At 39.0% G+C, this 26,126-nt stretch overlaps 1 protein-coding gene across 2 annotated transcripts in view; it reads right to left on the reverse strand.

Moving 5' to 3' along the window:
- CGL1 (alpha-1,3-mannosyl-glycoprotein beta-1,2-N-acetylglucosaminyltransferase) overlaps positions 1 to 26,126 on the reverse strand; it is a 187,565-nt gene that overhangs the window by 153,069 nt on the left and 8,370 nt on the right. For both annotated transcript variants that reach the window (XM_089372551.1, XM_089372550.1), the window contains exon 3: positions 11,628 to 11,678. In XM_089372551.1, coding sequence (XP_089228677.1) covers positions 11,628 to 11,678 — 51 coding nt within the window. The remainder of the gene's footprint in view (positions 1 to 11,627; positions 11,679 to 26,126) is intronic.

Below are 26,126 nucleotides of genomic sequence, written 5' to 3' on the forward strand. Positions count from 1 at the left end.
GACTTCCTACAAGCTGTCTATACTTTGTTGCATCCTCAAATTCCTTTCCTTCAATAGATGTGAGCTTCAAGTTTTGTTCCATTGGAGTAGAAAGGGGATTGCACTCTGTCATGCCAAATCTGTTTAACAAATCTCCAATGTATTTCTTTTGAGAAAGAAATATGGACTTTGGATGTTGGGTTACTTCAATGCCAAGATAGTAATGAACATAGCCCAAATCAGTCATTTCAAAAAAATTTCCTAATTCTTTCTTTATGGATGCAATATAGCTTTCATTGTTCCCTGTCATTAAAAGATCATCTACATATACCACAAGATATACAACTGTTTTGCCAACTTTCTTGACAAATAAAGTTGCATCATCAAGATCAAAATGTTTGAAGTTGAGTTTCAGAAGATGCTCAGTTAGTTTTTCATACCAGGCTCGTGGTGCTTGTTTGAGGCCATACAAGGACTTCACAAGTTTGCATACTTTGTGTTCATGTCCTTTCACAGCAAATCCTTCAGGCTGGGACATAAAAACATTCTCTTTTAGATCTCCATTCAAGAATGCAGTTTTTACATCCATTTGATGGACTTTCCAACCGTTCTGAGCAGCTAGTGCAAAGAGTGTCCGGATGGTGGCCCATTTTGCTGTGGGAGCAAAAGTTTCTTCATAATCGACCCCTTCCTTCTGTGCAAAACCTTTTGCCACAAGCCTAGCTTTGTGCTTGTCAAGTGAGCCATCAGCTTTGTACTTGTTCTTGTAGACCCACTTGCAGCCAATTGGTTTGGTTCCAAATGGAGGATCAACCAGCTTCCAAGTGCCATTCTTTATGAGGGCATCATACTCCTTCTGCATCGCTTCTTTCCATTCATCATGAGAAGCAGCTTCTTTGAAGGAAGTTGGTTCAAAATCTGTAGACAAGTTCAATTCACAATCATAAGTAACATCCATATCAACAGGTGAATTAGAGTTATCTACATCACCTCCATCTTGTCGGTTTGTATTTCTGGTTCCTGTTTTTCCAATTTCATCAGGATGAACACTTTCAAGTGTCTTTGTCAGCCACTTTGGGGGACCTTTCTGAGATGGTCCAGGCTGTTCTGTTGATGGAGTTGGGACTGAATCAAGATTAAGTCTCCCAATTCTATCAATTACATCACTTAAAGCATCATCCGTTGTTGGAGTGTCATGCAGGGGAGATTGTTCTTCAGAAGAAGATTCCACATGTTGATCTAGTATAGGAATCCCCCCTTCAAGATGTGGAATCTGATTATCAAACTCTTGGAATGATTTCGGTTTTGTGAATCTATCCAAGCGATCAAGTTGCCGCTCAACAACACTGTCAGATTTGGATGATTCAAGAAAAATGACATCTCTAGATAAAACAAACTTTTTATTTACTTCATCATAGAGGCGGTATGCTTTAGATGTGTTTGAATACCCCAGGAAGATACACTTACGACTTCTAGCACCAAGTTTGTTTCTATGTACCTTTGGTATTAAAGCATAACAGGTGGAACCAAAAATCCTGAGATGTTTTACCGAAGGAACATGTCCATACCACAATTCATAAGGAGTCTTGTTTCTTATAGCACTAGATGGACATCTATTCTTTATATATGCAGCACATAGAACAGCATCAGCCCAAAACATTGTCTTTACATTTTTGAAGAAAAGCATGGATCGTACCATATTCAAAATTGTTCTGTTCATTCTTTCAGCTACACCATTCTATTGAGGATTATAAGGCACAGTTGTTTGATGTTTAATCCCATGTTGGCGAAGATAGTGTTCAAATTCATTTGATGTATATTCTTTTCCATTATCAGTGCGAATAGACCCAATATGAGATTGTGCATCATTTTCAATTCATTTATGAAAATTCTTGAATGTTTGAAAAGCATCAGATTTGTTCTTCAAAAAATAAACCCAACACATTCTGGTGTAATCATCAATAAATGTCATGATATATTTATTTCCATTTGCAGAAGGAACAGGCATTGGACCACATAAATCTGAATGAATAAGTTCAAGCTTCCTATGTGCTCTTGAATGTGAATCATGAAAACACTGTTTGCTATGCTTTCCTAGAACGCAAGCATCACATTGTTTATGTTTTCTAGGAATTGTAGGCAAACCAGCAACACCATTTTTCTTCAACAAGCGGAGACTATCATAGTTTAAATGTCCAAATCTAGCATGCCATAATAAACTTGATGGAAGTGCACCTTCTTCATGATGAGAAATATATGAGAAATGTTGTGCATGAGCAGAGGTTCCTTGCAGTTTAAGAAGTCTTTCTTCTTCTATACCCCTCATGACAAGTGAGTGGTCAGATGCCTTTCTTACCTCAAGCTTGCCATCAAACATGTGAATGGAGTGACCTTGCTGGTGGATGTGGACCAGGGACAGCAAGTTTCTCTTGAGCTGTGGGAGATATAGAACATGATCCAGAAGAAAGTCTGGAAGACCAGGCAGTTTAAGCCTGATTGTGCCAAGCCCTGATGGCTTGATTTTTGACTGATCTGCAAAGTATACTGCTCCATCAACATTGTCAGTGAAATCTTCAAAGAAATCTTTCCTATGAGTCATATGACAGGTTGCTCCTGAATCAAGCAACCAGTCATTTTTCGAAGGAGCAAGAGAAGCATTAAATAAATCTTCATTTACTCCAATGTTACATTGTGCCTCAATATAGTGAGCGGATTCAGGTGCTTTACCTTTGTCTGTGTCATCAGTTTTACCTTTCTGCTGATTTCTTCTCTGCTCAACTTTGTCCCATGGTAGCTTGCATGTAGAAGCATCATGTGATCCATTTCGTTTGCAGCGAATGCAATGCAGATCTGCCTTTTCTGCTTGAGGATGTCTGCCCCCCCTGCCTCTGAAGTATCTTCCTCTTCCTCTTCGTCCACCTCTTCCTCTTGTAGAATCTTGAGCAGGATGCTTTTCTTTATGAGCAAGGCAAACAGTCTCTTCAGAAGATTCAGGGACTGTTTTCTTTCCAAAGGCTTTCTCTCTTTCAGCAAACTTTTTCACAAGAGTGTCAAAGGTTATATCTTTAAGATTTCCATTTGCTTGTAAAGACTCAAGATAATTAGAGTAGGTAGGATAGAGTGCTTTGAGAAAGGCAATAAGAGAGATATCCAGCTCAACCTTAGTGGATTTAATATCATGCATTATAGACTTTATTTCAAATGCAAGAGCAAGAGGATCATTATTTTTCAGTTCAAGAGTGAAGAGTTTAATCATGAGCTGAACAACTTCAAGTGCAGAATGTGTATCATAGAGTTCTTTCAGCTTTTGTAAAGCTTCAAAGGCAGTGGAATAGGATGAAATATGACAACTTACTTCCTCATTTACAGATGCTGCGATCAATGCATAGGCTTTGTTGTTCTTGTTTTCCCAAATGACAAGTTCTTTATCTGATGTAGGCTGCACAGGGTCTTTGTCTTCTTCTCCGACACACACTCCTTTCCACAGCTCATTGTAGATGAGGGTGTGTTTTACCATCCGAGACCATTCAGAATAGTTCTCCTTGCCAGTGAGAACTATTCCGACCATAGAAATGATTGAATGCATTCTGTAAAAAAAATATCTCTGGCAAAAAACTTCTGTTGATAAAAGACTTCTAGGTTAGTGGAGGTAAAACCAAAATGTACAGTTGTTATTTGTCGGTGAAATGATATCGTGATATGAATCACAAACCAGAAATATCATCATTCTGCCTTATAAAATCTCAAGCAATCCTCTTTCTTGTCCCTTATGAAAAAATCGAACTTCATTTACTGCTGCAATAACATCACTTTGACTTCAAACATTCCAAATAATAAAAATCTGGAACTTCATTCCCATTTGCTGTTGCAATAATATCACTTTCACTTACAAAAATCTCAAACCATAATCGAAAACCATAATTTGAGGCTCCTTATTACTACACCGGATAGAGGCGCAGCGGTTAGAGCGTGCAACAATAGGAGCAGTTCTTACATTATAACGCAGCGATACCACAGTCTTTACAAAAAACGCAGCGATACCACAGTCTTTAAAAAAAAACGCAGCGATACCACAGTTCAAAAAACGCAGCGAAACCACAGTTCTTACAAAAAACGCAATCGATACCACAGTCTTTAAAAAACGCAGCGAATAATAAAACTGAGGCCTCTTTAAAAACTGAGCGATACCACGTGGATTTATGAAGCTACAAGTCACTTTATCATGCACAAATAGTGAAAATAGGGAAATTCAGAGCAGTTACTTTCCCGAATAAACAAGTAGCAAGTTACTCTGTTATAACCATTAAGAAGGCATATAAAGCATCCTAATAGTAATAGTTCATAAGATTATTGTACGTGATACTTGCTAGAAGTTTGAAAAGCCTATCCTTGTTTTCATTGCATTTACAAGAATCATATTTGACTGCATTAACCAGGAGGCACCTCAGGCACAACACTATATTCCGTCAACGCTTCCACGCATCAGATTTATGTAGCACAAATGCTCGTCTTGAATCCACTCTCAGCATTCACGGATTTTACCACAGCTATCAGTCGAGCACTCACAATAATCAAGGCCGCGGTCTCTCAGATACGTGATGCTGAGTTCAAATTTCCGCAGAAGAGAAAAACAAGAGAGAGGTGGTCCCAGCTATTGAATCGGAAATGGAATAGAGAGCGTAGAGGACGCAGTGTCAGGAATGTACCTGAGAGTAACGTGCTGCAGGTCGGCATCAATTCTCCTGCAGCGAATTCAGGTATGCGCAGAGAGGGGCAAACGTTTATAAAAGACAATGCGCAGTCTCTGGCAGTCAGAGAGCGCAGGGCATTCAATAAAAATCAGAAACGTATTGCAGTCAGGGAATCGCTCAGGATGATGCAGCGCTCAGCAGGAGTTACACTATTTTGGGACCTGTGCTCTGATACCATGTCAGGCCAGGGTAACTCCACATTGAACAAGAGAGAAAACTGAGTGATTTTATTCATTAGGTAACTCATGTTTATATACAAAAATAGAAACGGATCAGTTCATCTTCTAGATGACTGTCCAGTTCACCCATCCGTTTTGGATTAGGTGTCAACAGTATCCTCCCAAAGAGTTTACGGGCATCATACCAAATATGTCGGAGTGGACCAATTGCCATATATATGTTTTCTTGCTATTACTTGAGGAAAATGGTCCCCTTGTAAGTTTCCTTCAGCACATCCCGGACATACACCTTCATGCTCTACTTTGAAATTGGGCATACCTATCACCATTTGTCTCACATCGAGTAGGGCCTTATAATGAAGATGGGAAAACTTTCGGTGCCATAGTTCAGAGTGTAGAGATGTGTCACAAGACATGGCTCCCAATAGACTTCCTCCAACTTGATACAAAGTGTCAACCCTGAACCCAAGAGTAAAAGCATCTTTGAAATTTCTTTTCCAAACACGTACCTTTCCATCGACGAATGCCACCTTGAATCCTTTGTCCTCCATGACTGAAATGGACACCAGGTTCTTCTTGAGATCAGGTACATATAGTACTTCTTGTGAATGAGTGTTACCTTAATTCAATTGTAGGGTAACATTCCCTACTCCCTTCACGGGATAGGTGGCATCGTCTCCAAGGATGATCTCCAAGTTTGTCTCCTTTTCTATGAGTTTAGAGAGGGCTTCCTTGTATCTAGTGAAGTGCCTTAAGGTACCACTATCAATCAGCCAATTTCCCAAAGTGTCCGGAGGAGAGGACGTGGAGAGGGCCGGTATAAGATAGTGCTATTTTTTCTTATTGTTAACAACATTTGATTCTTCATCCCTGGAGTTCCTTGATTTCTTTAAGGGTCGACCATTTCGCTGATGTCCCGCATTCCTTTTTCCTTTGCCATTGGACCTGCCATTCCTTTGATCGTTGTTGTTGAAGTTGCCCCTTGTTAAAATTGGCAACTAGGGCCAAACTCCATGTGGGTCATCTTATTTGTCGCAGCTGATATTTTTCTTGGATTCCTCTCGTCGAGAGGTGTAGGATTGATCTAACGATCATCCGATTTCGACAAGTATTTATGGAGATATGAATTTATTTGTATTTACTTGACAAATTGTCAAGGTCGGCCAGCAGCTAAATGTGTGGCATACATCCTCAACGTTTCATCTAAATACAAGTTAGGTTGAGGCATTATTCACTCATCTCATCTCATCTTACATTCTTCTCTCTCTCTCCTTACTTGATTGGGTATACAAGGAGCAGCATCTCTCACGTGGGAGAAGAAGGACACAACTAGGAGGACGCAGGTCTATTTCAGCGTTGATTGTGGTTGACCTAGGAGCAGCAAGCTAAGGGTGACTGCGTTGACCAGCGATGAAGGTGTTTTTGACTTCAACCTAGTGTGAGGAGTCTCCATCAAGCAAGCCGCAGATCTAAACAGCGATCTGTTGACCTGATTTGATAACCGAATTGACCAGTGCTGACTGGTTAGGGTTGACCGTAGGGCTGCATATGTGTTGACCTGTTTTGACCATCTCTTTTGGGCTATTTTGGGTTGACCTTCATTGTTGTTGAAGGCCGAGTTGACCAAGGTTGACCCAAGGTCATTTGTGGACTGTTTGACCAACTTTGCGAGCGTTGGTTAGGGTTTTATTACTATTGTCATAAAATTACAGAACTGTACATTTGTACTATTTCTCCCTCTACTGAACTATTGAAGATTATAGAAGAATTGATCAAAGGGTTTCCCCACATTGGGGTTTGTCCCTGGCTAGCAACCACATCTAGTGTCTATTGTCTTGACTTGTTTTCTATCGATCTATTAATGTTCTATCAGCATTTTACTTTATGTTAATGTGATTGCTAAACAGTGGTTAATAAGAAGAAATTGAAGTAAATTGCTCTAAGCATAGAACATACCATAAATTAACACCCCTGGAATGATTGTGATCATCATCATGCGATGTGTCCCTTCTATTTGGACACTCCCTTTCATAGTGGCCAAACTTATTGCAAACAAAGCACCTGCCCTTCCTTCCTCCCTTAGATCTAGGCTTTCCATGGAAATGACCTTTAGACCCTGCATTATTTCTCCTTTTGGCATGAGCGAAGAATGCAGTGGAGTTGCTTCTATTATAAGGCATTTCTTGCTGCACCATTCTTATTTCCTTTCGAATGCATCTCGACATCAATTCTTCAAACCCTAGAATTCGATCATTGTTGAGGACAGTGGTTCTAAATACATACCACTCAGGTGTGAGTCCTCCATGGGTGGTGAGAGTAAGTTCCCTGTCAGGAATGACTTCTCCAATCGAGAGTAGATCATTCTTGATCTCAATAATCCTCAAGAAATTGGATTGAATATCCTCATCCTTGCCCTTCTTAATATCCTTCAACTTATTCTTGAGAAATAGAATTTGATTAGCATTACTAACCTTGAACATGCCAACCAACCTGTCGTAGATCTCCTTGGAGGTCTTCAATTCGAAGATGTAGGCCACCAAATGCTTGTCAATGGAATCCCTGATAATCTTCTTTGTTTTGACTTCAGCCCTATTATACTTGGTCTTCGCAGCAGTCGATGCATTTGAAGGAGGTTCAGGGATTTTACCCCGCACATAGTCCATCACTTCTTTTTCTTCCAAGGTCAAATCAAGGGACATCTTCCATCCATGATAGTCAGATTTATTATGGAGCTTGTCTTCAGTCGGAAAGTAGGATGAGGAACCCATTGAACCTTTTGTCCTTGTCCAACTATATTTGGTGATTGCTCTTTCACTCTTGCTTGGGCTTTGTCTTCACCTCAGCTTGGATACCATGTTAATTTTAGGCAACAATGGTATGTTCTATGCTTTAGAGCAATTTTACTTCAATTTCTTTATTAGCCCAGTATCAATATTCAGATTAGCAATCACATCAACATGATAGTAAAATGTAGATAGGACATAAACACAATCAGTAGAAGACAAGCCAAGACAAGAGGACACAAGATGTGGCACCAGCCAGGGACAAACCCCATTGTGGGGAAACCCTTGATCAAATCTTCTTTTAGTCTTCAATAGTTCAGCGAAAAGAGATAGTACAATTTACAAATCTAATAATTTATAATAGTAGCAAAAGAGCCCTAACCAAAAAAGTCAACGCCAGTCAATAGGGAAAATTTGACCCTCAGCAAATCGGTCAACTTCAAGGAACTTCAGCCTCCAAACAGCAAGATAAAACAGCCCTCAAAACAATCAAATTTAGCCCAGTCAAAGTCTGGTCAAACAGCCCACCTGCAGTCAGCCCTAGCTGCAGTCAACGCTGGTCAACAGTCAATGTTTAGCCTCGATTTTTGTGCCCAGAAATGTGGCCTGCCCAAACAAAGATAGTCCTCACAAAAATGCAGTCAAAGGAGGTCAACACATGCTAGTCAATGCTTGGTCAAACTGTCCTGAAATTTCGCTCTCCTGAAATTTCGACCTCCTGAAATTTCGCTCTCCTGAAATTTCAAATGTGTGGAGAGAGAGAGAGAACCAGAAATTTGTACCCAATCAATGAGGAGAGAGAGAGATGTGTGAAGATGAGTGTGTCCAAATGAGGCTAAGTTACCTTCTATTTATATGCAACGTTGAGGATGAATAGACGTGACTGTTGGGTTTCTGAGCCTACATAAATTTATTGGCCAACCTTGACAATTTGACCATAATCATAACTTCATTTGTACATGTCAGAATTAGATGATCTTTAGATCAATCCTACACCTCTTGGAGAGAGGAATCCAAGAAAAATATCAGCAGTCATAAACAAGATGGACCCATGTGGAGTTTGGCCCTAGTTGCCAATTTTAACACTTTAGCTTGGGATGTCATGGTTCAACAAGAAGCAAAATTCTGTGGCAGCAGAGGCAAAATACATGGCAGCCAATACTGCTAGCTGTAAGGCCATCTAGCTTCATACATCACTTGCAAAGATCAGGTGTTGGATCCCAATGTGATATATTATGACAGTCAAAGTTTAATCAAACTCTCAAAGAATCCAATATTTCATGACATGTCCAAACACATCGGGATTACATATCAGTTCATATTAGATAGGATTCAGAAGGTGTTATACAACAAATTGACCTCCTCATCAACTCAGAGGGGAAAGACATGATAGCTGAAGCAAAAACCACAATTATAGACCTTGATTCCACACTAACGTTGGTTGTACACTAACAACCTGCTTTATAAAGCTTGTTACCAAGCCTAAGGGTGCGTTAGTGACCCTGCTAACTCAAGTTGCTAGTCAGGGGATAGCGTTAGTGAAACTTGGTGAAGTTCCAAGGGTCAAAGGAACGAATTGACTCATAAATATCTAGATATTTGTTCCTAAAATTACTCAAGAAAAGCAAGGAAACATCCAAAATCGACCTATTTGGAGGATTTCTAATCCGAAAGGAGGCAAATGGGAAAGAGCTGAAAAGCATGGCAAGTTCATTGCTTTTGCCCTAGTGAACTCAAGGAGGAACTTGGAAACCCTAACTCAATTGCTACATAAGCAAAGCTAGGGCTATTGTGAAAGGGGTCAGAGCATTTGAAAGGATAGCATACTTGACTGTTGAGCATTGTCTCATATCATCAGAAGTGAGCAAGAAGGGAGAGAGAGAGAGAAGTTGAAGGGGTAGAGGAAGGCTAATGCAACAAAGGGTTGTAATCACTCTTCCAACATTAATATAGAACTGCAGTTGTACTGTCTACTCCGTGGTGTTGGTACTATCATTCATTAAGTTGTTTGTCCGATACCTGTTTGCATGAGTAGCTTAGTTGTATGCAATTATATGTTCTTTATGTATTCATGTATTAGTTATCAGAGTTGTATGTTGTGATTACACTTGTCTCTTCTTTGTGCAGGACTTGATTTGGAGCCGGCTCAGGGGACTTCCACCTGGCTGCATTTGTGCTCTCCAGTAAATCTACATGGAGGCTTGAGGTAATCTCCTTCTCATACTTTGATAGTTAGTAATTGTTTATGAACATGCATGTAACTTTGTGATTGCAAATAATCTTACACTCTGTCGAAGGTCCCGGGAAGACCTTTGAGGGTATTTTCAGTCTCCATACACCATGCATTTTACCCCATAACAGAAGGGAGCAGCAAAGCTCCAATATGTTCCTACAAATCAGTAAGTAGTTGATATTCTGACCAAACCCTTAACAAAAGGGAAGATTGAAGCATTCAGAGACAAACTCGAATTGGTGCAAAATTTCTTCCTCGTTAAGAGGGAGTGTTGAGAAATGTAGTTTGGACAAGAACTTCTTGCACAAGTTTAAATGCGAACATGCAAGAAGTGGTTTGAGACATTTTGAAAGAGACCACTTTGGAAAAGTGGGTAGTTAATTCTATTTTGTAATTCATTTAAGAAAAAGAGAAATATCTTATGTTTTGTCATTGACTTAGCCCAATGAATCTAGTAAAGTGTATTTAATACATTAAACACTTAGGTCTAATCCACGTTATACATCTCAAGATGAGATTAAGGGTTTTTGCATATTAGGGTTTCAGCAAAACATTAAGACAAGATAGAAGACGTAATTGACAATTAAGAAGATCTAGCAAGCAGGAGAAGCCAAAGTTCAGGAAGCAGGAGAAGATCAGGGCTGTACAGCGACCAAACAGCTGCAGTCATACAGCAAACATACACCTCTTCAGCAGCCTGTACAGATTTGTTTTGGGTGATTTTGTGGACTGTACTCCAGTTCAAAAATAATAATAATAATAACAATTGTGGACTGTGCAGCTGTGCAGCTGTTAGTTTGGCAGGCTGCAAAGGTCACCTTGTATGCCTTGATCCAAGTAATGAGAAGCTAATTTGAAGGAGAAATCATCTAGATATGTATGTATATCATTTATGCTTCCACTATTTACTTTTCCAGCTATCGTGTGATTGATGCTGTGTTCAGAAATTAAATTGCTGCAGTTAAATAAATTCAGTTTGACTTGTTTGCTTTGAGATCATAAGAACATCAGTCATCTAGGGTTAGAAATCTTAACCCAAGCAACTCTATAGTAAGAGGTGAAAGAAGCACAAGAATTGAATAGATGGTGCCCTTTGGAATTAGCATCATTTCCATAAGGTAAGTCTTTATTATGTTATGTATAGATGAAGAATAATTATCATTGTTGAGGCTAGTTTGAGATAGAAAGTTGTGTGGGTGTTTCGAATAGCCCTTTAGCTAATCCCGACTCACAAATCACATCTTAAGACACAAAAAATATGAAGGTGCAAGGAATGTTTTCCCTGGAAAATGAAAAATAAGGGTATAGCGTAGTTTATGAATACTATAGGACATGCTAGGCATACCCCTTTATCTGTCCCTAATGATAAAAAGAGAAAATACTTCCATGTGCTCTTTAACTTATAGCCCATGACAACTAGACAACATTATCAAATATTAGCGATGGTAGACAAGTTAACTAAGATGGCTAGATTTATCCTGTGTTGTATAACACACAAGAAAGAGGATGTTGGTAACCAATGCACAGAAGAAACTGTATAGGAAGAATCCTATGTAATTGTCAAGTCTCAGAAAACTTCACCTTGCCTAATTATGTAAATAAGAACTTAAAAGGCATTGTTGACTCATTCATATCAAATTTGGGTGATTCTGCTTTCCTTCCTCAATATCATGAAATAGCTAGGAATATATGTGTAACATACCGCAGCTGCAAGATGATCTGCATACTCAGACTGCGTTGCAAAAAGCCGCATCTGCAAAAATCAGGAAGCATGAGACCACCATTTCATTAAGAAAGGAAACTAAAATCAAATTGCCAGTCTGTTTAGAATAAACGAATTTTCAGAAGTATAGATGTATAAATAATTAAACTTAAAATAATGAATCTAAACAAGTGAATTCCCACAGAGATGCTAGATAAAATTGCAAGTCCCAAGTAGAGTAGCTTCTTAGAAAATATCAACAAGCAATGATAATTAATCCATAGAAGAAGTGGTCAAAGGCTAGCGAATGAAAATGTTGACAGAATCACCGCAGTGAAAAGAAGTATGTGATGAGAAAAAGTAAAATAGAAAAGGCACCATACTTTATCATTTAGCCCAATCAAAAATCCGGGGATAACTGACAAAATCAACAAAAGAGATATATTTCTGAAATTTCAAAAGATGACTCATAAGTTAAAGTAACTAACTCTGCATCATAGCATACAAGATAGAGGATTTTTTTTTAAATAAGGCTTCTTATTGAGCCGAGAGGCTCATTCTACAGCCCAGTATGATGTGTAACCCTGTCCGTCCGTCATCAAAATTGAAATTTTGCTCATGTCAGCCAAAATAAAAAATAAAAAATTAAATAACTATACAAAACATTTAAATAATGTTGGCTCATAAAAAAAATTGTACAAATAACGTTGGCTCGTAAAAAAATTTGCACATGAAGAAATTGGATCCCTCTCGGCTCATGTTAGATCCGTATTTAAGATGGATCTATGCTGGTATTAACAACAAATACAACAAGTACAAAATCAACTCACATCTATCAAAAGGACAGAAAGAATATCTTTAATATAGACTGCACCCAAAAATCTGTAATGTCCCCCTCAATATAGATTGCGCCCAAAAATCTGTAATGTCCCCTATTGATTAATTGCCCAAGGGAGTATGGAACAGTGTTGTTAAAAGCGCGATTAAATCGCGCTTTTTTCCCTAAGCCGATTTAATCGCGCTTTTTATGGGGAAAAGCGCCTAAAAAAATTTTTGCCGCTTTTTTCGTAAAAAAGCTCGGGGGTCCGTGGCAGCACGATTTATAATGAAAATTTGGATTTATTAATTATTATTTCATGATCTTTGTACAGGTTGGAGTCCCAGCAACTTAATGACATGGTCTACGTCTACTACAATCTTCGATTGTGGGTGAGGCAACTTGAGAGGACACCTGATGTGGATGCCATCTCATTGGATGGGATTGACACCACTGCTGCATGGAGGGTTGAGGTCGAGAGGCCTCTCATGGATTCTACTGATGATTGGTTAGTGCAGGATGAGGGGGAGGAGGAGGAGGAGCAGGTGGAGGAGGAGCAGGTGGAGGAGGAGGAGCAGGAGGAGGAGGTGACACCGCCTACCCGGGCTACCACTAGGACCAGTAGAGGACGTGGTCTACCTCCCGTAGCTCATACTTCTAGTTCTTCAGCTTCTAGAGCACATCAGACTCCATTGCCATTTCCACCAGCACAGGCACCAGCATCTACATCTAGAGGGAAAGAGAAAGCTGTGACATTTTCTCGCAAGAGGGGCAGAGGAAATCAATAGGATTAGACTTTCATTTTATTGTATATGAGTCTATGACATTATGACATGATGAGATACATTATCATATTTTTTGTTGATATTTTGAGGCTGAGCTGGGACTCAGGAGTCAGGACTTACTATTCAGGACATGATTCAATGTTATGTGTGATTTTAGCGCTAGAAATGATATTAAACATCTTATATATTAGTTTTCTTATCATATTTATGTGTCAATGTATTTATTTTATGTTGTAGATGGTTTAGATATTAAAAAAATTGAAAAAAAATGAAAAAAAATGAATATTTTTGTACCAAACGCTTTTTTCCCGCTTTTTTCCGCTTTTTTCCCGCTTTTTCCGATTTTTTCCGCTTCATTCCCGGCGCCGATTTAATCCCGCTCGCGCTTTTAACAACATTGGTATGGAATAGTCTATCCAACCCCGTAGGCTATAGTCTTTGATAAAGAGGGAAACCCAATTATCCAATGCAGTGTTGATAATATCGCCGAGATATCGGCGATATTCGGAAATATCGCGATATTTTCGGCGAGCCGATATATCGCTGACAAAAATCGCGATATTTTCGGCTTTTGAAAATATCACGCGATTTCCGAAATATCGCCGATATTTCGGAAAATATCGCGCGACAATCGGAAATATCGCCCGGTGACTGTAAAAAATTTATGCACGGCCTATAAAAATCTGATTTTGGTTTTTTTTCATATCATTTTCATTTCTGATTGCTAGAGAAGGAAGGGGAGAGCTATGTGGTTACTGCCAAGGAGGTTTTGAGCGTTCTAGGCCCTAGTATTGATATGCTATTCATGGTAATGTTAAATTCTTAAAGTAAAAGTGACATTCTCCTTAATCTTCATTTTCATCCTTTTACTTAAATTTTTAACATTACCATGAAATGACTCAAAATGTTTGAGAGTGGTTCCGGCCTCATTGGATTTCATATGGAGAAAGTAGAATTTTAGATTTCATTCAAAATGCAGCAGACTTATCAGTTTTTTAGGATTTCAGGGTTGGGAGATTGTAATGTTTCCAGGTGACACCACCTGCCCGGGCTACCCCTGACACCAGTAGAGGACGTGGTCTACCTCCTATAGCTCCTACTTCTAGTTCTTCGGCTTCTAGAGCATAGCAAACTCCACTGCCAACTCCACTAGCACCAGCATCTACATCTAGAGGGAAAGGGAAAGCTGTGGCATTTTCTCGCAAGAGGGGCAGAGGAAATCAATAGGATTAGACTTTAGTTATTTTCTTATGTGCTTGTAAGTTGTACATGAACAATGAACATTGAATATTCAAGAATCAAGACTAAGCATATCACATTCTAATTTCTAAATAGTAAATTTTGATTCTATTTATTTGTTTAAAATGAACTATGAACTTTGAGAAGTAATTATATTTTAATTTGATTAGATAAGCTGCAACCTGCAATTTAATATGGATAAAAAACTATATTTTGGTATATATATATATATATATGTATATATATATATATATAAAACGTGTCCCCCGTGTCTTGTTTCCAGGTCGTTGTGTTTCGTATTGAATACTCGTATTTACGTGTCCTCCGTGTCTCGTGTCCTCGTGTCATGTGACTTAGCTTAGACAATATTGATGTATTGTCTCCGTGGAGGGTGGAGTCTGAGGAGCCCCTCTTGGAGGAGTCACCTTCATGGTTAGAGCCAGTGGCAAATGATCCATTAGAGCAGGGGCAGCAAGAGGAGGACTCGGAGTCAGAGGAGCAGCAGCACTCAGAGGAGGAGCAGGAGGAGGAGGAGGAGGACACTGCGGGAGCATCAGCATCAACACCATCTGCTATAGATATAGGAGAGCATAGCCCCATACCTAGCACTCATTATTTGACATTAAGTGCAGAGGCAGGGTTAGGGCCTCCTACTACTAGGGGCAGGACTGGCAAACAACCCATCATGTTTTCCCGTAAAAGGGGGAGAGGGCAGTGATTTCAGATAGATAGCTGCTAGTTTTATTTGTTGTGCTACATATAACTCATGATGATGAGATACTTTTATATATGTGATGTTATTTTGTATTGGTTCTCCACATTTGAGTCCTTAAATGGACAATTATCAGGGATCAGCAGGATTTGGTATCACCTTTGATGTATCATTTCTATTTGACATCATATATATCAGTGTTTTCTTCATATTTATGTGCCAATGTGTTTATTTCATGTTGTTATTGCTTTATATGTTTAAAAATCTGAAGAAAAAAAATGAATATATTATGCATTTTTTATGCTTGTCGATATTTTGCCGATATTTTCGCCGATATTGCCGATAAGATATTTTCTGGACCCTCACCGATATTTTCCCGATACCGATATTATCAACACTGATCCAATGTTTTGGGGCAACATCGGATAATTTTAGGGTAGCTGGGGCATAAAGTTCAAATTGGGGTTGCACATGAACCCCTCACATTCGATAAAGGAGGAGAAAACCCCATGAGGAAATCTATAAATAAAATCAATTTGGATTGGAAATTTGGAATATCTCTTATTTTCTTAAGCCTGAAACTCTGAGGATTTTAAGACCCCTTCTTCTTGATTAGTTTCGGTGGAGGTGATCCCACCCTAGCTAATCCCATCTAGTTTCGATAGAGCTGATCCCACCCTACCTAGAAACTTCTTTTCTTTGTTCTGGCACAGCAACTTCTCTTGGAACCACTCGGATTTGTCTGGTCAAGTTTCTGTGGATATTGTCCAGATCAACGAGCATTGTTTCAAGGACAGCAGAGATCCCTCCCTGAGAAAACCCTACTGCATTTGTCCTTAAGGTTGAAGTTCATAAGCTCATCTCGTGGTTGAATAGAAATTGTTTGAGGCTGCACCGCATTCTTAACAGTGATATAATCAGATTAATCTGAGGTCGATTTTAAGTTAACGGACTAGTATTCGACCCTTCTAGAGCTACGGCTAACTCATAGAAGGGCAGTCAAACCCTAATCAAGGACAGCCTATTAATTATTAACATGGTAAATTGAAGAATTTGGCCTGCGGCCTGTTGAAGAGAAAATTTGAGTGCTATTGAAGACGGGAAAGGAGTGATTTGATTACAACTCAAGTACAGTGAGGAACAGCGAGTGATTCGATCAGTCTGAGGATTACTTTAAGGCAGCAACTTAGAACTCGGATTTGTTAGGGTTGTGGATAATTCCCAGAGGAACAAATAGAACTTACTCTAAGATGACTAAGGCACTTCGGGTTTGAGTCTAAGCCAGCAACCACGCACTACCTGCAGCTCATCACGGGACACTCAACCTTCACTACGACCATCTGTTGGAGTCTCAAACCAGATGGTGATCCTATGGCTGCTAAATATTTTGTCTCAGTGGTTACCCACAGGGAGGGGACTTTGCCCCTGAGTCAGTAAGCTTAGGCTTCGCACAGTAAATAGTAAATTAATATAGGGACCTTTGGATTAATCTAGCATAATTGCAGCGAATTATTATTTTACTACATTGTGAACATTGTTGTACTAGTGGAATTATTGTTGGATACATTCATGGTTTCATTGGGTAGTCAGCCCTAATCTGTTGTGATTTGGTTGAGAATCCTATTACTGTGGAAATCTTATATGCATGTATACATAGAAGGATACCTATTGTCGCCAAATCCACACCTTTGGGCTACGTGGAAGAAATCTTTAATCTACTAAGTGTGACCTTAGGGACAAGTCTTGAGTTGAATTGTTGTCACTCAAATCTCAACTCCTTTTTCTAGGCTAACTCCTAGCGAAGCCAAAGGGGGTAGTCCCTAAAACAACTAAGGTTGATTAAGCTATTGTAAACAAAGAAAAGATTCTAGGAGTTAATTTGATTTATCAAAAGTATATTCACCAACAGCATGTGATTTACAACATGCAACTTTAAAGCATATAAATACAATGCATAAATAAATTATATAGCAATAACAATCACATAAATGAAATGCTTGTAAGCAAAAGATATAACAATATAGACCAGTGCCAATAAAAGAATGCTTGTGTCATTTGAAAATAAATCTGGCAAATGTGATCGTGGCCCAAACAAAATATGTCGCTTGTGGGAAGTGTTCTTAGTAAATCTTATTAGATTAGTTTTACTTTGGAACTATTGGTGAATGTGAAGTGACGGATTTGTGGTGATGCGTGTGATTTGCAATGAAAGTAAATCTAATATAATGTGTTTCCTCTTCCAACCTTAACCTTCGAATGGGTTTGAGAAAGTCACAAGGAGATCCAATGGGAGGAAGCTTCGCTTCAATGACTAATCCCCTAATTTCACAAGTCGACAAGTTGCAAGGAGTTCCAACAGGAGGAAGCTTCGCTTCAATGACTACTCCCCTAATTTCACAAGTCAACAAGTTGCAAGGAGTTCCATCAGGAGGAGAAACTAGCCCACACCTCTCATTTCGCAAGTCAACATTTTTTTTTCCCCAATCTTACGATAAATGGTAAAAGCGGTTTTCCCTAATTAAACTAATCCAACCAACAAGTCCTCTCGAATCATGCACGAGGATCAACCTAAACTTGCATCGGCAGAGAGCATATCAAAACTTGAAGGGGTTCGTTACTTTTGCAAAAATGAAATCTAATCTAAAGGAAAATTGAAATCTAGTCTATTAAAATGAAATTAAACTACTCTAATGTTTTGCAATGCAAGGTTAATTTTAAGCCCAAATAAAGCACACCATGAAAAAGAGACACAAAACACAAGAGGCCCCCATTGGGTAGGGGGGAATGGGATGCCTAGGAGACTCTCCCTGCTCCCTCAAAATTACAATGCCTTTGTAGTGATGGGTATCCCTTGTAAATAAAGGGAAAATGGTTTTTTATCAATTTGTTACAAAGGGATGGTTATTGGTTTCTTCTTGGGTTCTTAAATGCTCCAATTTGACTGAAATCGAACAACACCTCCCCTTGTATTTTCACTGACCTGCAAAAAACCAGCAAGCAAACGGGAGTGAAAGATGACCAAAAATGTTTTGGAACACCCACAATTGTTAGTACAAAAAGCCCAAAAAAATTCAAAGTAAAATCTAGATTGAAATATATAAATTCCTACTCTAGGCAACCAAGGAAAGACCAAAGTAACTTGGCTTTTCTTGGCTGATTTTCTATTGATGTTAGGACAGCAATAAGATCAGCCTTCAAATATGCTAGATTTATCAATGAAAGTTCACAAAATCAAACCAATAAGCTTTGAAAAACTTTTGAGAATGTGTATGAAGAGATAAAAGAAACTTGGGGTCTTCAAAGTGATTGGAGACACTTGGAGCTTGGTGGGAATTTGATTCTGATGTGTTGGAATAAATGGATCATCTAACCAAAGTGAGCCACTTCTCCAACTTGATGTGCCTGTAAAACTTCACAAATATTTGCCAAGAAAACTTGTTAATAGATAGGTGTTCCCTACGCATGAAACCTTGAAAATATGTGAGTCAACCAAATCAACATATAATCTAGACTCTCAAAGTGTAGAAAAACAAATAGACTAATCAAATAATTGAACTTGAAGAGTCTACTCCCACTGAGTGGCAACACCCCTTCAAAGGCCTATTCATCAAAGAATTTCACAGCAATATAATTAAAACCATTATACCACAATTGAACTCCAAGCTACCACACAAAGATCAATGCCATGTAGCCTCAAAAGCCTTCTTTTATTAACAAATTATAGAACAATACAATAGCAGCAATTCCCCAAGCTCTCCCAAGCTTCAATACTAACCTGAAGAGGAGGGGAGAACTTCAATTAGTATGAAATGAGGGAGAAGATCCCAATGAGTGATCATCCCAAAGAAAGAATACAAGCTCCAAGTAGCCATGTGTATCTCCTCAATGGGAGTGCATAGGCCAAGTAGGCAATGCGTACGCAAAGTGGGAAGGAGAGCATGGTGGAGAGGGAGTGAAGGTGGAATGAACTCACACTCACTCTAGTAGACTCATCATCCAACTCAACCTTCAACTAGTGAGTCAACTCAGCCTCCTCCTAATGAGGCAACTCACACCTTCTACTTGGCCCTCTAAACTGGCAGCTAACTCGTCCTTATAGCAGCCACCTTGTCCTCAATTCATGGGCCTTGACTTGTGCTAACTCCCTCTTGAGTGCTTAGTCACTCCTCTTAAGTGATTGAGAGACTCAGTTTGACTGAAGACATGTTCTCAGTTATTTAACATCCTGATTTTCTTGTATTTTTCCTCACTTTTTCAGTAAAAGTGACTTTTCATGAGGAAAAATTAATAGTTTCCACCCAAAAGTTGGTACTAAGGTAATGTTGGTACTCTAAGCATGAAAAATGAGTACCTACGTGCCATATGGGTCTTCCTAGTACCAGTTTTTTAATTTATTACATAAATTTTAATTAAAAAAAAATTCTTGTTTTGCGGGAAATTTTTAATTTTTTAAAGTTCCTATTAAAACCTAATGCAACTCCACGTGACTCAGAATAATGCCTAGCATGGTAATATACATTGACTCTAGACTTTGAAAACACATTCAAGGACATACTCCAGCTTTGGAGTTCATGAGTGAAAAAACTGAATTAATTATTAACAGTGAAAAAGCAAACACAATTAATTAAGTGAAAAAACACTCTGGAGTGACTTCCTTAAGTCCCAAGTGGCTAAGTCTTTTACATAAGTTCATCATGCTAGTACATTTTTAACAATTCCCCCATGGGGTAAGGAATTTGCATAGAGAAAGAAGAAAGAAGGAAAAGGGGCAAAATTACTTTGCAAGACTTCTAGACTTGAAAAAATTGACTAGTGTCTTGTCCTAGCATGGTAATATACATTGACTCTAGACTTAGAAAATACACACAAGGCCTAGTTATTAAGAGTCAAGACACTCCAGCTTTGGAGGTTGTGAGTGAAAAAATTCAATTAATTACTTATTGCTAAAAGGCAACAATAATTAGTTAAGTGAAAAAAAAGCTTGAGTCACTTCCTTCGTAACCAAGTCCCAAGGGGCTAAGTCTTTACATAACTTCATCATGCTAGTACATTTTTTACAATTCCTCCGTGGAGTATGGAATTTGCATAGAGAGAGAAGACAGAAGGAGAAGGGGCAAAATTTCCCAGCAAAACTTCTGGACTTGGAAATTTTCACTGGTGTCTTGTCCACTGGGCGATAGTCTTCCTTTATTTGCTAGGTACAATCCAGCAAGTAACAATACCCACTTTTGTTTGAATTAGACTCTCTGATTTATTTGGGGAAAAAAGCTTGGTAACAATAGAACCCTAAGGGGAAATTTTCCTTAGGACATTATAGTGGTATCAGAGTTGTGCATCCTACCAACTTGTGAGGGCATGAGCCTTGTATGTTTCCCGAAGATACAAGCAATGTTACAGTAAGACAAAAAACGATCACCCACCATTCAGTTATGGGGCATAGGGAAGGGTGAGGAGGACCGGATACTAATGAACCCTTACATGTTATAATCCATGGACAGACAGAAATAATAAATTTGCTAGTGCAAAGCAGTAGTAGATGGCCCAAGGAGAGCAACAAATGACACAACTCATCCAAACCATAAACAATCTTGGTGACAACATTGCTAATGGTTTGAATGTTGGTAACAGAACTAGTGTTGTAGGAATCAACAGCCATAATCATGGTCCCTTCAATACTTTTGCGCAATGTAATGTCAGGGCAACCCATGAAAGTAATTATAGGCCCTTATTGCCTCGATTTTTAGACAGCCGACCACAAACAACCCAAGGAGCAGCAGAACAGGATGGACTTTTTGATGAATATTTTTGGGAGGATGCAACACTAGAGGAAAATACACGAGCATCCATGTCTTTCCAAGAGTGTAGCAACATCAAATACAAACATAGATCCAAAGGACAACATAATCTGGAATTAATGCGCAAGGTAGGAAAGCTACATGTCCCTTCTTTTGATGGATCCTCAAAACGCTCAACAGGGCTTAAGTACAGAAGTTGGACACCTATTTATGACTTAATCCCATGTAGAAAACAGATGTTATCCAATTTGCAACATTACACTTGGAAGGCGGGCCACAAGAATGGTGGTACCATGGCCTGGTCACCTTGGGGCACTCTAGCATAACCTCTTATACGGAATTCATCCAAAGGTTAATAGAATGTTTTGATCGACAAGACCCTAAGATACATTTGAGAGAGTTGGCACAACTCAAATAGACTATAACACAAGAGGCTTTCATCTCAGAATTTGAATGGACAACAATCATGATGACAGACTGTTAAAGAATCTAGGGCAAAGTAGTGTTGTGATGATTCTCTGTGACTTGATAACAATTTGTGAAGTCTTTTTACTTTTCTTATTAGCTTATACTTCTTCTTCTTCTTATTAGTGCATATGTGTGTGCTTCATCAAACTGCTACCAAAACAAAATAACAAGAACACAGAATTTGGCTCTCTGCCAGGGACAAACCCTCTCCACTCTTGAGAGGAAAACCCTTTGTAAGATTTCTCTTATTGAAGCTTCTTATTTGAACAACTACCAAACCCTAGACCCTTGACTAGGATATCCTCCAAGCATAAGTCAAATCCTTCCTCTTTCTACACTGTCACTTCCGGCACATCTTCCAGCACTTCTTTTGGCACTTTAACTTCTAGCACTTCGTCTTCCAATTAGAGTCTTTTTCACCTTTAGAGAGATGGTCTCCTTCACTAGGCTTGTGAGCCTTTGGAGTTTTGATCTCTTATCCAAACAAAGGATCGTTTAGCTTGTTGTCATCCCCCGTTGTACCTTACACATGTGACTGTTTCTAGCGCTAGAAACAGTCCTCTACTTTCTCGACTTCCTTCGTTTGTGAGGGTATCTTCTTTGCTCTAGAGGGAGGCCTTGTAGACCTTAAATTCCAACCCAAATTGTGATGATACTTGAACTGTTCTTCTCTGTTGCTATGGCCATAGTGCAACCTTCCTTAACCTCGCACGTGTGACTGTGGTAGCTTCAGAAAAGTCCTCCTTTACTTCATTGTTCTGTCTTCTTACTACGTTGCCCTTGTAGCCCTCTCCCTTGTCTTCTTTTCGTCCTTTTAGCCCTCTCTTGCTTGCAGATTTCAGAGTGTAGTGTGTGTCCAAATGAGGAGTGGACAGCCTCTATAAATAGAGGTCTGTCCCTCCTCCTTTAGGCCGACTTGACAGTTACATTATTTTCATCTTTTATTTATCATTTTTGCTGCTTGTAAACTTATTTGCTGCTAGGAGAGGATTTGACCATGCTTGGAGGTGTTCCTTTGACCTTGTATGATGTCATACATGATGTAACATGCCCTCAAAGGGTCTTATCATAATTACATTTTGACTTTGACTCTCTCGAAGCACTTTAAAATGTGCTTGTCCTATTTTTAATGAGCAAGAAACTCATTGACAAATAATATCAAAATGAATTCTCTTTTCTTGAATAAGTACAAATATCAAAATTGCATTTATGAAGACCAAACCTAGTTACATTTTCTCCAACACTCCCTCTTAACTAGGGAAGTATTCATACAATATTACAAGGTGTTTGGCAATTTTCAATCTTGAAGAATTCACATAAGAGAAACCGGATTTGCAATCCATCTGTTATAGCATAATATTCATCAGCATTGTCAAAGTGTGAGGCCTTGACTAACAGCTCCATCTCTTTATGAGACCATGAGCTACAATGCTGGCAAGACCAATGATTTATAGACACCTTCATCATTGTCTCTCAAGGTACATACCCACCCGAGTGTTCACCGAGTATGACCTTCTAGGACTATTCTTATCTTGGGTTCCCAACCCTCAAAGAATATCGGTCCTCTTGCCTACTCTTGTCTTGGATGCCCTACACATCCTCAAAGAGTACTGGATGCCAGATGATTACCTAATCCTCCCATTCTTTCTTCCCAAGTGAAGACAAGAATGTTGTGTCTATCTTGTGTCTACATTTCCATTCATGGCCTTCATCTAGACTTACGGTTGTTAGTCCTTGTCTAGTGCATGACCCATGAAATGGAAAACACAATTGTCACTCTTTTGTAAGCGAGGGTAATTCAAAAACTCCCTCTTGATCAGGGACTTGTCAAAGCTCCCTCTTAACTGGGGATTCTTTCCTTCATCAACAACTTCTTCTTAGTGGGTCCTTCAGTTGCTTGATCTCCTTCCTTTCTTGATGTCATGAAGTTTTTGTTCGAACTTCTTCTATGTAGGGCACCACCCATCGATCACTTTCCTTCCTGGATTGTAATGTCTTGTTCCTTTGTGGAAAGTGGCTTTCTTGTCATTCATCAGATTTTCTTGTGCTTCAGAATATTCCTCTCATGGATGCTTCGATGTACTTTCTAGGCTACATGCTTTGACCTAGTAACCCATCATGACTTCATCCTGATATTGCTTCAACATTGCTTTTTCTTTTGTTGGATGGCTTCTTCATCACGACATCTCTGTAGAGTAGAATCAGTTATCTGCACCTTTTGTATCTCCAAGGCCTTCAAAGGTGTCAAGGGTCCTTTCTTCTTTTATCAGAGTTGTCCTACCTTCTTTCGGGAGATGTCTTATCAAGGCATTTTGTCAGATAGTGATCCTTGGTGATCATGGTGTTCTTCACATGCTTGATCTCTTTCTTCATTTGCTTCTCCTCAAATAGATAGGTCAACCATCTAATGCTTCTTGTGGAAGCATTCCTTCAATGCTTGCTTTCTGGACTTGTCAGCATTTCTTCCTGCTCCTTAGTTAGCAATCTTATGCACCTTATGTGAGCATGTTCCTTTGTTGGCCTTCATTGCATTGTGGCACATGCCTTTGAGCATGTTCTTGGTGAAAGAGATTCTTTCATGCTTGATCATATTATACCCATGACTTAATAATATACAAATGATAACATGACTTAAACTTTGATGCATACATACCTCATCTTGACTCTCCTTTGGTGTGGCCCCTTCTTGCTTCATTTTAGCTTGCCTGCATATCATCATTTTCTTGAATCCCATGAATGGGATTCCCAATGAGACATCTGCTTTGGTCCATGAACCTTCTTTTGAAGTTTCTATCATAGGGTTTTGAAGATCCTTACCTTATAAATGTTTTCTTTCTTTTTGATGATGTAGGTTTTCTAGGATTCTTATCATGATCAATTTTCTTTCATCATATATGAGGTCCTATACTAGGTATGCTTCTTTTACATGAATATGTTGAGCTATATCTGCCATGCTCCTATATTCTAGAAGATATTTCTACTTATGCATTTTTTTTCTTATCATAAATGCTACATCTACATGAGTCTCTAAAACTCTATGTACATCATGTTGCTAGATTCTAGGGGATGTTTCTAGCCATGCAATTTAATTTATTCCTACATGCTCCTATATTCTACTCAAAACTTTGAAAGAAGTCTAGAAGTAAAGAGTTTGACCTAGTCATAGTAGAGATCCGAAGGATCTTCCTTCTTTTTCTTCATTCCTTCTTCTTTCATCTCTTGAGTTATGTGAGCTTCTTCACTCTTCCTTTTGTTATTGTTGTCCTTCTTAAGCATAGGGCAATTCCTTTTGTATTGTCCATATTCTTGGCATCCAAAACAGTGGATCTTGGACATGTCTTTGTTGTTTGTTCTTTGTGGACCAAACTTGCCAAATTTTCCCTTTCTTTTGGCCATGGTAGCAAATGCTTGCTCCTTGGATCCCACATCTTCTTTTGCCTTAAGTTTGGTTTCCTTTGTTCTGCATAGAGACCACATTTCACTGAGAGTGGTTGCTTCCTTCTTGGCATATATGCTAGATGTGAAGTTTGGAGATCATACTTGGAGATAATGCCACCTATCCCGTGAAAGGAATAGGTACTGTAACTCTTTACTTAAATCAAGGCCAAACCATTTATCTACAAGAAGTATTGTATGTACCTGATTTGAAGAAGAACTTGGTGTCTATTTCTGTGATGGAAGATAAAGGCTCCAAGGTATCATTCATTGATGGAAAGGTACGTATTTGGCAAAGAAACATGAAAGATGCATTTACACTTGGATTTAGGGTTGATGGTCTCTATCAAGCTGAAGGAAGTCCTTTGGGAGCCTTGACTTGCAATACTTCTCTTCAATCTGAATTATGGCACCGAAGATTTGCCCACCTTCATTACAAAGCCTTACCTAGGGGTAAGGAAGATGGTCACAGGTATGCCCGAGTTCAACATGAATCATGAAGGAGTTTGTCAGGGTTGTGTAGCTGGGAAACTTACAAGGGGACCATTCCCTTCAAGTGAAATCCAAACTACTAATATTCTTCAATTGGTCCATTCTGACCTATCTGGAATGTTGCCCATAACATCATTGGGAGGATACTTATACTATGCAATTTTTGTGGATGACTTCTCTCGCAAAACATGGATCTATTTCTTGAAGAAGAAGGATGAAGTGTTCAAATGGTTTCGTTCTTTCAAAGCCTTGGTGGAAAATCAAACAGGGAAGAAGATCAAAATATTGAGGACTGACAATGGAACCGAATATGAATCAAATGAATTCAATGACTTTTGCAGAGAGGCTGGCATTAAGAGGGAAACAACCATTCCATACACTCCTAAGCAAAATGGAGTTGTTGAAAGAAAGAATCAAACAATCATGGAAGTCATCTATGACGTGCTCCATGATCAAGGTTTACAAAGTTCTTATGGGGAGAAGCTGCAAACACTGTCGTATATGTTCAAAATAGGAACCCACATCAAGCATTGGATTTCAAGACACCCGAAGAAGTCTTTACTGGTAAGAAACCTGAAGTTTCTCATTTTAGAATATTTGGTTGTCACATGTATTTTCATGTGTCTAAACAAAAAAGAAACAAGCTAGAAGCATCTGGAAAGAAAGGTATATTTGTGGGCTACAGTGAAAATTCAAAGGCATATAGAATTTATGTGCCTGGACAAAGAGATGTGGAAGTTAGCCATGATGTCACCT

Source organism: Pinus tabuliformis, chromosome 8 (assembly GCF_031772625.1).
Source record: "Pinus tabuliformis cultivar Carrire ecotype Pingquan chromosome 8, CPIR1, whole genome shotgun sequence".
Taxonomy (NCBI): domain Eukaryota; kingdom Viridiplantae; phylum Streptophyta; class Pinopsida; order Pinales; family Pinaceae; genus Pinus; species Pinus tabuliformis.